Here is a 10,939-nt window from a genome sequence, read left to right on the forward strand (position 1 = left end):
GGCTAATTATTTTTGATGGTTCTTAATCCATACTCTGTTCGAACAAGTAACTATGATGTAATAGGATTGTAGTCCAGAAGAGTCCTGTGTAACTTTTCAGATGAAATGTACATATTTTTACTTAAAAATGCTCAGAGGGACTGACTCAGGTGATTAGTGTGATGGGTAATGTTTCAGCCCTTAACCAGGGGTTTGTTGTGGTGGTGCTGGTTATTATAAATGACCTCGCTTCCCTTTGTTCTGTCACATGGCAGTGCTGCTGTTTACCAGAGGCCATCCCTCTTGCCACTCTACCTGGGCACCTTTTTCTCTTTTTCTTTTTTCTTTCAAGCTTTATTTCCCCTATCTATACCCACTCCTTATTGCCATTGTACCTGCATGCTAACTGTAAGGATGGAACCTTCTGTTGCTGTAGTCCAGCCTATAAGTTTCCATATATATTTATGAAAACATTTTTAAAATCGGACTAATCTTTTGATAGGGCTGTGAGGGAAAACTCCCAGTTCTCAGAATCCATTGAATTTGATTCCCAAGTTCCATTATTTTGAGTTAACAGCTTTTTTGTCTTTTCTTTAAAAAGCTGCTTGCACGACTCGAGGGCAGAAGTTCTCTGAAGAATCTTGAACCATACCTGTTTGCTGAGGAAGGATCTCCTGTTCATGGTAAAAATGTATCTTTATCCTCTTTATGGAAAAACATTAATAGGAAAGTATTCTCAGAGCAATATGACAGAGATAAGCATAGAAATAGATCTTTTTGCCCTGGATTCTGAATTTTAGTTGTTGATGTAGTTTTATGCAAACAGATGAATTGAAATAGTGCAAAGTCACCATTCTGAACATTATTAAATGGACTTTAAAATCTACTTTAGGATCAAAATGGCTTATATAGACCTTTGGTGAATAAATAGCAATTTCAAACTGGAGAGATCGGGCTGCCTCCCAGTGATGCTGGGACAACAAGCTTAAGGTAGATTCTTCTAGTGAGAAATTTTAAGGTCAAGATTGGATGTTTTAATGAAAGTTTTTAATGAAAGAAATTAGAACTAAACAGAAATGAGCACTTAGAAATTCATTGATTATTCAGGAGTTTGGACAGGTTTTCTGGATTGTGTGGAATTACATGGATTTCACAATGGCAGAGACTCCTGTGATCACACAAAAGAGAAATGCATAGTAAAAAAGGTGTCTGAGTGGCGAGCTGTGAGGGACTACAGTTGTTAATGTCTGAGTGAATGGATTTCATATGAAAAGTGCGTGGCTGTGGCCGTTATCAACACGCTTGTCTGTGGTTTGAATCCCCACAAATTACAGAATGTTCAGAAAAATTGCAGAAAAGGCAATAAAAGGAATGGGAATGATGGGATGAGCGATGATGTTCAGTCTACAAACACAGGCACTGTGAGACTATTCCTGTATTATTTTGCAGCACTTGAGAATACATTAGGGGCTTAGCAGTATATGATTCCTGCCTCTGGAAGTTTCAAACACGATATATCAAAGATAAAGGGCAAGGAAATACTGGCAAAGCCAGTGCAGATGGAGCAGAGAAGGTTATTTAAATACTCTCCATCCTAAACTGCTTTGTTACCCACACAAGAATGAAGAACTAGTAGTGAAACTGGTATATGCTTCAGAAGGCCCCTGAATTCTTAACAGTTTTTCTAAAAGATGAGATCTTTTTGTTTTGAAAAAAAATGCATTGACAGAAAATGCTGATCTTCAGTCTAGGTGTTTTTTGGGTTGGTTTTTGTTTTTTTTTTTTTGGTTTTTTTTTGGTTTTTTTTTGGTTGCCTTTTTTTTTTTTACAGACTTTACAAAAAGCAACTGTTTGAGACTAAACTGGCCATGTTCTGGTAGAGCAGATTGTAAGAATCCTTCTGGGGATCAGTAATTGCCCTCACCGTCACAGTCCACAGCATTACATAATTCCATCATCAAATTATTGGCTTTGATCTTAAAGCTGTGCGGGTTGTTCATGTCTGTCCAAAGACTGTTCCAGATCCTCAGTTCTAAGATGGCTGGAAACCTTCTAAATTCATCACTGGTTTCTTTGTGCCAACACAGTCATTGAGCTTTTAACAAATGGCAGCAGTTATTACCCATTTTGGTCATGCTTTTTGGCTGACATTAATGAAGCCACCTAACATATCAGCAGAGGTTTTTAGCTATATATACATAAATGGACTTCACCTTTTATTACATTTTTGCTTTGTCTTTTAATACCACAGTATTTATGGCAGTCCATGTGTTATTTTGATGTGTGTTCTCATTATTCAGTCTTAGCCTCCGTTGAAGACCTACCTCTCCATTTGTCATGAACGTGACTTTTAGTAGGTCACTGTGGAACACTGTAATACATTGCCCGTGAAGTCCACACTGAACAGCTCTTAATGTAAAATGCTATGATTAAAGCAGTGCAAAGAACTGAAATATTCTTTTTCCTGATGGTATTTGAAACAACCATAAATATGAAGTTTCAGTGGACTATCCAAAAATTGTGTCATAGTTGAGTGTTTGTAACATGTATGTCAGAGCACTATAAAATAGGAACAGCTAATAGAGGTACTGCTGAGATATTCTCGTCAGTGCTCCTAATTATGATGGGCTTGTGTATTTAAGAGCACATAAGCATATTAATTACATACCATTTGAAGGCTTCTGGAATGGAGAAAAAGTGACATGAGCTTTAAATAATCTTCCACTATTGCCAGTTGTGTTTCTCCTGTGCCACTGGTATGACGGTGTGGGTGTCGTGTAAAGCTCTGACATTCAGCAACACTATGACACCCAACGTTTACTTGGTGTCAGTATTAGGCCTTTCTACTTCACTTATAAGTGGTACAAATATTAGTGCCAGTCTCTGCACAATATTGTAAATTACTCGTCCAGTGACTTCAAGGTATCTGATGCTGTGGAACCTGCAGAGTTACTGCTGAGTATTGCAGGAGCCTGTTTGTGACGGCAGCGTCAGAGAACAGCGTAACCAGCGCTTCATTGTGTAATGATTGCAGGCAAAACCTAAGGCTCTTCTCCGTCAAAAGGCAACACTGAATTGATGACCAGGACTGAGCACAGTGTTCCAGTTAAAAATATATTTTTAATATAGAAATAGTGTTACAGAAATAGTTACATTTATCCTGTATGCCATTGCATAGCAGTGGGCTGTCGTGCTCTTTATAAACTCTGCCCATAGTGGGCCAGTGCAGGCTGCTATGAGCCAAGCACCATGTTGGGTGACTCCTTAAAATGTACTTCTTGAATTTCTCAGTGCTGAATGCCATATTAAATGATTCTGTTCATCCATCTTGATCTGTTAAATCTTCACAATCTTTATTAAGTCTTTATTAACCCAATTAGTTTTTCTACACATTTTGCAAAGCTAATGGAATGTTCATCTACTGATATGTTTAATGTTGGGCAGCACCAGTTCTAACAGGAAAATTTTCTGTTAACTTTTTTCGATATTAAAGTTCTGTTCCTACTCATGTCTCTTGGGCTGTTTTCATCCTATGACAGTATCTTTTCACTAATCCTCCTTTCCAAGTTATTTGGACATTAATGGATGATGCCGGTACTGGTCCCTGAGTTTCTTCCATGTCCTGTTGTGAGGGTATCAAAGGCTTGTTGAACATGCTGCTGGCCACGCTTCCTCCTGTGCTGTGTCATGGTTTGTCCTCTCTGATCCAGAAGGATGCATTTTCCCTCTTATCTTACTGGAACAACCCGCTTGCTAATGTAATGAAACCCAACATTTATAGACATGGCTATAAACAGCTTCTGGTTTGCCCCCGTTCTTCTTGTGGGCAGCCTCTCTGGTAATCGGGAAGGCACAGAGATCCCCAGCTCTCCTGAGGGCTTTGTGCAGTCTGAGCTGTTTCTCTTTTCGGGGTAACTTAAGTGTTCTGGTCAAACTGCAGCCCAGATGTGTTTCTTGTGCAGCAGTGTTGAACAAGCTCTGAAGGGTGCTTGGCTGTCTTGCTGTCAAAATTTATTAACTGCCACCACGAAAACTCCTCTAAGAATGATTTTTTCATTCAGCTGAAAATTTTTACCTCAGTAAATTTGTTTGTTCTGCCAATAAAAGCTCATCCAGTGTTATTCTGTAACACACAGACGTCCTGATGGACCATCTTCAGATGGATGAAGTCAAGCATCTATTTCACAGAGTAACTTTCTGAAGTCATTGCTAAACAGTAACTCAATTTGCACACTGCTGCTTCTGAGTGGCCATATGAGTTGCTGTTTTTTCTTCAGTCATATTTGGCTGTAAAGGTGGGTGAAGCAACCTGTGGTGCCCAGTGGCCCAACTCAGTCGTCAGTCTGGATTCAGAAGTGCCACTCAGGGTGGCAGAAGTCTGTGCTGAAGCCAGTGGCAGAAAGAAGACACTTTGTTCCTTCACAGGAAGTGTCCTATACAATTGTTCTAAAATACCTCAGTAGACAAGATGAGAGGGAATGACCTAGCCAGCACGTTTAGGAGGAGTTCCTCCAAGCTGGTATCTTCTCCTAACGGGGCGTGGTTACGTCACTGGCACAGTCCATGTGACAGCAGAGCAGCTGGTGGCTGCAGGTGGCAGAGCTGGACACTGCGACCTCTGAACAGGAAGAGAAAATGAAAACTGGTGTCATAGGAAGTGAAGTCATCTTTCATCTCTGAAGCTGGGAGAGCCGTTCAGAACAGATGAGTGAGGGTTTGGGAAGCAATCGAGCTTTTCAGTAACTTTCAAAGTACCAGAAATTCATAAAAATGGAATTGCAGTTGTGTAGCAGGGGTTTCATTACGGAGAGGTGGGTAGTCTGAGTGTCACTGAAACGGGCACAATTGTCACATCAGGTGTAAATTGCTTCCCTCTCTTGCAATGGGTGAAGCAAGAGCTTGGTTTCTTCCCCACCATCCTCCACCCCTCACCCCAAGCTGCATCTTGACATTATGTGCACTTACAAACAAGGACATCCAAGGACATCCTCTGGACTTTGAGTAATGACTTGAAAAATCCTGTTAATTCAGCCAGGCACAGACGTGTTAAAGTGAAGCTGGAATTAGTTCTCTACTCTTGCATCTCCCCTGTGAAAAGCTGTTGTGCCATTTGCACTTGCCAAGGCCACAGAAATCTCTCACCTTCCTGCAGTTCTAGTTGTGTGATTCTCCTTACTGCATGTCTTCACCCTTCTGCCTAAAATCCAAAATGCTATAAATAAATAATCCAGTTTCCAAAACTGGAAATTTATAAAGAGCAACTAATAAAATAACCTTTTTTAGAGTCTTGCTCTAAGACATCAGAAGACTTTAGAGTATCTTGCATTCACATCCGACAGAAGAACTGGTTTCCTAGTAGAGTGTAAAGCTTTTTTTAATTAACATCTTAAATTTATGTGATATGATATGAATACATCTTTATTGCCCCACGTGGATCAGGCAGTTAGGCCGAGTGTTTATGAAGAGAGATCCTTTGCCTCAGACAGCAGAGTCGTTGCCTGAAGGAATCCTAGTCAGTGAAAGAATCTGTGAATCCCCCATGTCAAAAGAAGCAGTTTCATCTCATGGTTGCCCCAGAAGGATCTAAGTGCTGCAGAAATCTGCTGGCCTTCTCTTTACTGGTCCCAGACTCCTGGTGGGATCCCGTGACGTGTGCAGATACTGGACAAGCATTCAGCAGGCGTGAGATGCTGAAGGACAACCTGTGCTACCAAAGGAGGCGTGCCAACATGGTTTCGACCTCCAATAAGTCACCTTTTTGTTTTGCTCCTGCTCTGCTTTTTTATGTCTTAATTCTGTGTGCAGAGTGTTAATAGGTGTTTTCTTAGCTGGCTCTGTGCACCAGCTTCCTTTTCAGCCTCCGTTACCCACCATATCAGATGAGATCCGGTTGCCAACCTTTTATTGCTGTCCGTGTCCTGGGCGCCATTGGCAGGGTTGGGTTTTTTCTTTCAACCTTCATTCCTGGTTGATCTTCTTCACTTTAGAGCCCTTCATTGAAAATGTCAGGTTTATTTTGGTAGATGCTAACAAGGATTTAAACAACGTTACCGATATCAAACTTTCAAAAATGGGTTTTGCTGTTGGTGGAATAGTGAGTATTGGTTCAGTAAATGCTGAAAACTGGCTCGGAGATGTAAATGCTCTTACCTGACAACTTGCTGCTTTGTTTTTGAACAGGGGATGTCATTGAATTCCACGGTGCAGAAGGAACAGGAAAAACAGAAATGCTGTATCACCTGGTAGCCCGCTGCATCATGCCCAGGCCGGGGGGGGGGCTGGGGGTGGAGGTCCTGTTCATTGACACGGATTACCACTTTGACTTGCTGCGTCTCGTCACCATTCTTGAGAGCAGACTGGCACAGAGGACGGAAGAAGTGATAAAGCAGTGCCTGGGAAGGCTTTTCCTTGTGAACTGCAGCAGCAGCACACAGTTACTCCTCACTCTCTACTCTTTAGAAAGCATGTTTTGCTCTCACCCCTCTCTCTGCCTTTTGATTTTAGATAGCATATCAGCTTTTTACTGGATAGACAGAAGCAATGGAGGGGAGAGTCTTAACTTGCAGGAGCAGAATCTGAAGAAATGTGCTAACTTGCTTGAAAAGCTTGTGAGAGAGCATCACTTGGCCCTCTTTGCAACCACCCAGACGCTTATGCAGAAATCTACAAACTCTGCAGAAAGCTCTTTTCCTTTAAAACTTCACCATGAAGCTGATACAGACTACAGACCTTATCTTTGTAAATCATGGCAACAAATGGTAACCCACAGGATATTTTTCTCCAAGCAGTGTAATTCTGGCAACAGCAAAAGTTTCACAGTCGTTTCTTGCCACCTCAAAAGAAACCACATAGTAAAACGCTCGTTTAGTGTGGCGGAATGCGGAGTTCAGTTTTAACTTTGTTTTTTAACTGTATAGCATATCCTGGTGCTTAAGGCCTGATCAGGCCCAAGTAGGTTCTGGTACCTTTTAAAATAATTGGTTGCTGCTGGGCAATTAAGAATTTTTGTCACTATTTTCTTAAAACTTAGTGAAGGGCAGGAAATGGTAAAATTTTTGAATTACTGTAGACATTCAGTCCAAACTAGTGAAGAATGTTGAAATTGCTTGTTTGCACTAAATGCATAAAGAGATTAAATCAAGACAATGATAACCAAAGACATTTTAAACTCCTGGTATCCTTCAGTAATCCAGCCTATGTGATAGGTGGCTGAGTGCACTGACTCCATGTCTGGGCCTTCCTGCCTTACACGCCTCCTTGGCCACGCTGCGGAAACAGGAGCCTAGTTGTGCGTGGGGGGGCTGCAAAAAGGCCAGTCTTTGCTCTTGATAAATTCTGGTCTTGGTTTAGTCCCAGTAGCCCAGGGCACATAAAATGCATTTGCAACTTTACCTGAATAAAAGGATTCATTTTCACAGCCTGTTAGATAGTGGTAGTCCTGACCAAGCTTCTCCAAGCTCACAGCCTCTCTGATGACGTTGGTGTCTGCTTGGAGAAGCAAGGACTGCAGGTGTTCTGACCCTTACAAACATCTGGGTTTGAAGAATCTACAGCTACTGCAGAAATAGAGGCCTGATTTCCACAACTGAAGGAAAACTACAGACCCAGCTTTGGGTACTTGTGAGTTTGTGCTGTTTAGTCTTTGAAAATAATGAAGTGTTGGTTATGGGTTGTTTTGGGTGTGGGTTTTTTTTTTTTTTTGTGTTTTTTTTTTGTGTTTGTTTTTTTTTCTTTTAGATGTATGCACAGACATTTTTTTGTATCTGCCCTCCCACTTCTTTCCCTTCCCCCAGTCTCTCCAAGAAATCCAGGAATGCAATGCCTCTGGCCTTTACCACTATGTACATGCCATGCCTCTGGTCTTTACCAATATGTACTTACCACATGTAGAGCATTTGCGTGCAGGATTTGGCATGCAACGTGTTGCAACTCTGGCAAAGAAGATTCAGAACTTATGGGAAATGCCCTACAGTTCTGGCAAAGAATACCATATTATTTATTAACCTAGAGTGCCCTTTGAAAGCTTCAAAGTGCTTTACAAGAAAGAAAATTGCACACAGTACATTATTTAATACAAAAACTTACATTAGCTTACAAATTTAAATTACTCAAACAAGGGGAAAATATTTCTCACAGCAATATTCGTTCAGTCATGTTGCGCAGCACGTTTTATAGTTTAGATTGGACAGATTATTAACAAAAATGCATATTAAGAAGTATCTAGCACAGACTCTGTTTGAGGAAGATGCTAAAGAAGCTCTGCTGTGAGACACCTTTCAGTGTCCTGACTCCTGAAGGCAGCTGTTTCAAGCTGAATGTGTACCTGGATTCCCAGCTGCGTACAGCTCAGCGTGCTCACCCAGACTTGTGTACGTCGAGCTAGGAGCACGGATCTATACTCATCTTCTCAGAATCTGGCATTGCTGAGTGTTCTAACAGCAGCCAGTACCAAAGGTTTTGGGAGGAGTGTGAGGAGAATTACCACTTTCCACTGGCGTGGGGAGCTCCTGACCAGAGCCTGTGGTCAGACCAGTGTTTGATGGCCACTGATCAGACCTATCCTCCATGAATTCATCTAGTCCACTTTTAAGGTACTTACCCTCTCAGGTTCCACCACGTCTTCTCACAGTGAGTTCAGTTCTGTTTTTCTTTCTGTGGGGAAACTTCTGCTTCCCTCCCCACTCCTCATTTTAAACTTGCCAGCTGGTGACTTCCTCAAGCCATCGGTTCTCTTACTGTGACAAATGAGAGAACTTGGCCTTGCCATCATCTCCACAAAGGTGGTGATTTTATAGCCTGTCATTTCATTTGTGCTTTCTCTTCCATCATCACCATTATCTGTTTTATTTCAGAACTTGCACAAGTACACAAATACATGAAAAACAAATTAACCATTCAGCCTGGGCTGGCCCCAAGTTAGATGGTTTTACATGAGAAGACATTTCCACTGGGAATTACTCTAAAAGGCATACTTGAATTTTCTGTAACAAACTGGGAATATCCAAGTAGAACTAAAGAACTTTTAAATGTGAAAATTATAGGAATACATGAATTCTAGTAGAAAAAAAAAATCCCCTTTTCTGTTGGAGAATACAGTTAACTGCTTCATAAAATCATTCTTGCTAAAAAATTTGTTATAGGAAAAAAAAACAATGGAAATGTTCCAGCATTCCTGTCTGGAAAAAAGCTCTTCTGTTATTCACAGTGTAGCTTATATTTTGCATTGTAATGTAAAAGAAGTGCCTAGATTGAAATGAAGCCAAAGTTCTAATTGATCAAAAAGAGCACCTCGGGAAATTTTGAAATTTCCCAGTTTTATTTTTACTTTGAATGCAGACAGATTTTTTTAATTCTTTGGTAATTGCAATATTCATGCTCTGCACATTAGTTTTAGGTGTAGAGCAAGCTGAGCTTCCAGAGCTGCTCTGCCTGTGCAGATCCCTGCAAGTTTGCAGCAGTGATAGGTGGTATGCACTCTGGGAGTGACTGACCTCAGCCTCTGCCAAAATCACACCATTTGGAAAAATGAACCTTTAAGATCTAAGTCTAAGAAAGATGCAGTAAAAGTGGCAGTTTTGTGTGTACTTTCATGAATTGTGGGTATTAAAAGTGGGTTTTACCATTTTCTCAAACGGAGAATTTTCTCCATTAAAACTCCATAGAGATTGTAGCTGTGGAGAATGCAGTTTCTCCTCCTGAGCCTGGAACAGTGTATGAAAGGTGTCATCATATTTAGTGTGTAATGTAGGGTATTTCACCGAGCCCTGAGTTACTGCCCTGTCTGCAGCCCAGTGTATAACCTGGGGTGACCTGTGCTGCTGCAGCTCAGTCTCCCAGGGGGGAAACACATTTTGGATTAGCAGGTCTGTGCCACTGGAAACTGCCCTGCAAAAGAGAACTGCTGCCACATGCGAAGTGTGAGGATTGAATGCATGTATTCCCAATCTCTTAATTTATCCAGGTATTTCTTAGAAATCAAAATCATTCCATGTCAAGGTCATGGTTCTTCAGCTCAGTGTTGTATTATGAAGGCTCCTGTAGGCACAGGAACTTTCTACATTCTTTAAGAGTTTTTGTTGTTTGTGTCATATGCAACATCAGATTAAAGCAACAAGCTTGAAATAAAGAGGAACTAGTTCACCCTTTTTTCCTCATCCTTTTTATAGTGAGTTTTTTAGCTAAAACAAATCAAAGTATTTTGCAGGTTTTATATTTGATTTTTAATAAAGCAGTATTTCTATGGACACCTGGGAAGAAAACGTCATTTTTATATTCAGCAAAATGTTCTTTGTATTCCTAGACATTTTATAGAGCAAATAAAATACAGATAACAGTTTGTTTGGTTTCAGTTTGTGCTTGCACATAAAATTCAGGTTTCCTTTTTCTTGCATAACGGATGCCAACCATTCAATTTTTCAGAGAGTTTGGAAATAACAGAAGATAAAGATTCTCATGTGGAAACATACCTGCAGTTGTATTTTTACATTTGGCAGTAGAAAAGCCTTTCAGATGGGGAAAGGAGCATCAGTACAATGCATCTAGATCATCTGCTGGATAGAAAACTCTGATGCCCTGCAGCAGGCTCTGAAGTTAAAGGTCCAGCCAGCCCTGTGCTGAAAGGAGACAGCAGAATAACACTGAGCTAGGAGTGACACGTAGTACAATAAAAAGTTCCTTGAACTGTTAAATAACATTTTTAGCATGGTAAAGCTTTCAAATAAAAGGTTAGCCATAGCTGACCTGCAGGTTCTTCCTGCCAAGGAATGAAACCGGTGATGTATTCCACTATGTAGCTGTTGATTCATAGAATCGCAGAATAGTTTGGATTGGGAAGGACCTTAAAGATGTTCTAGCTCCAACCTCCCTGCCATGGGCAGGGGCATCTCCCACTGAATCAGGTTGCTCAAAGCCCCACCCAGCCTGGCCTTGAACACTTCTGAGGTGGGGACTCCACAACTCT

At 41.0% G+C, this 10,939-nt stretch overlaps 1 protein-coding gene across 1 annotated transcript; it reads left to right on the forward strand.

Moving 5' to 3' along the window:
- Positions 1-580: 580 nt before the first annotated feature.
- XRCC2 (X-ray repair complementing defective repair in Chinese hamster cells 2) lies at positions 581-6,875 on the forward strand (the record flags this gene model as incomplete). The annotated part of the gene is made up of 2 exons (XM_008940679.1): positions 581-662; positions 6,160-6,875. Coding segments are annotated over 2 exons (798 nt in total), but the record flags the coding sequence as incomplete, so codon positions are not given.
- Between the last annotated feature and the right edge of the window lie 4,064 nt (positions 6,876-10,939).

Source organism: Merops nubicus, unplaced genomic scaffold (genome assembly GCF_000691845.1).
Source record: "Merops nubicus isolate BGI_N331 unplaced genomic scaffold, ASM69184v1 scaffold46575, whole genome shotgun sequence".
NCBI classification, from domain to species: Eukaryota; Metazoa; Chordata; class Aves; order Coraciiformes; family Meropidae; genus Merops; species Merops nubicus.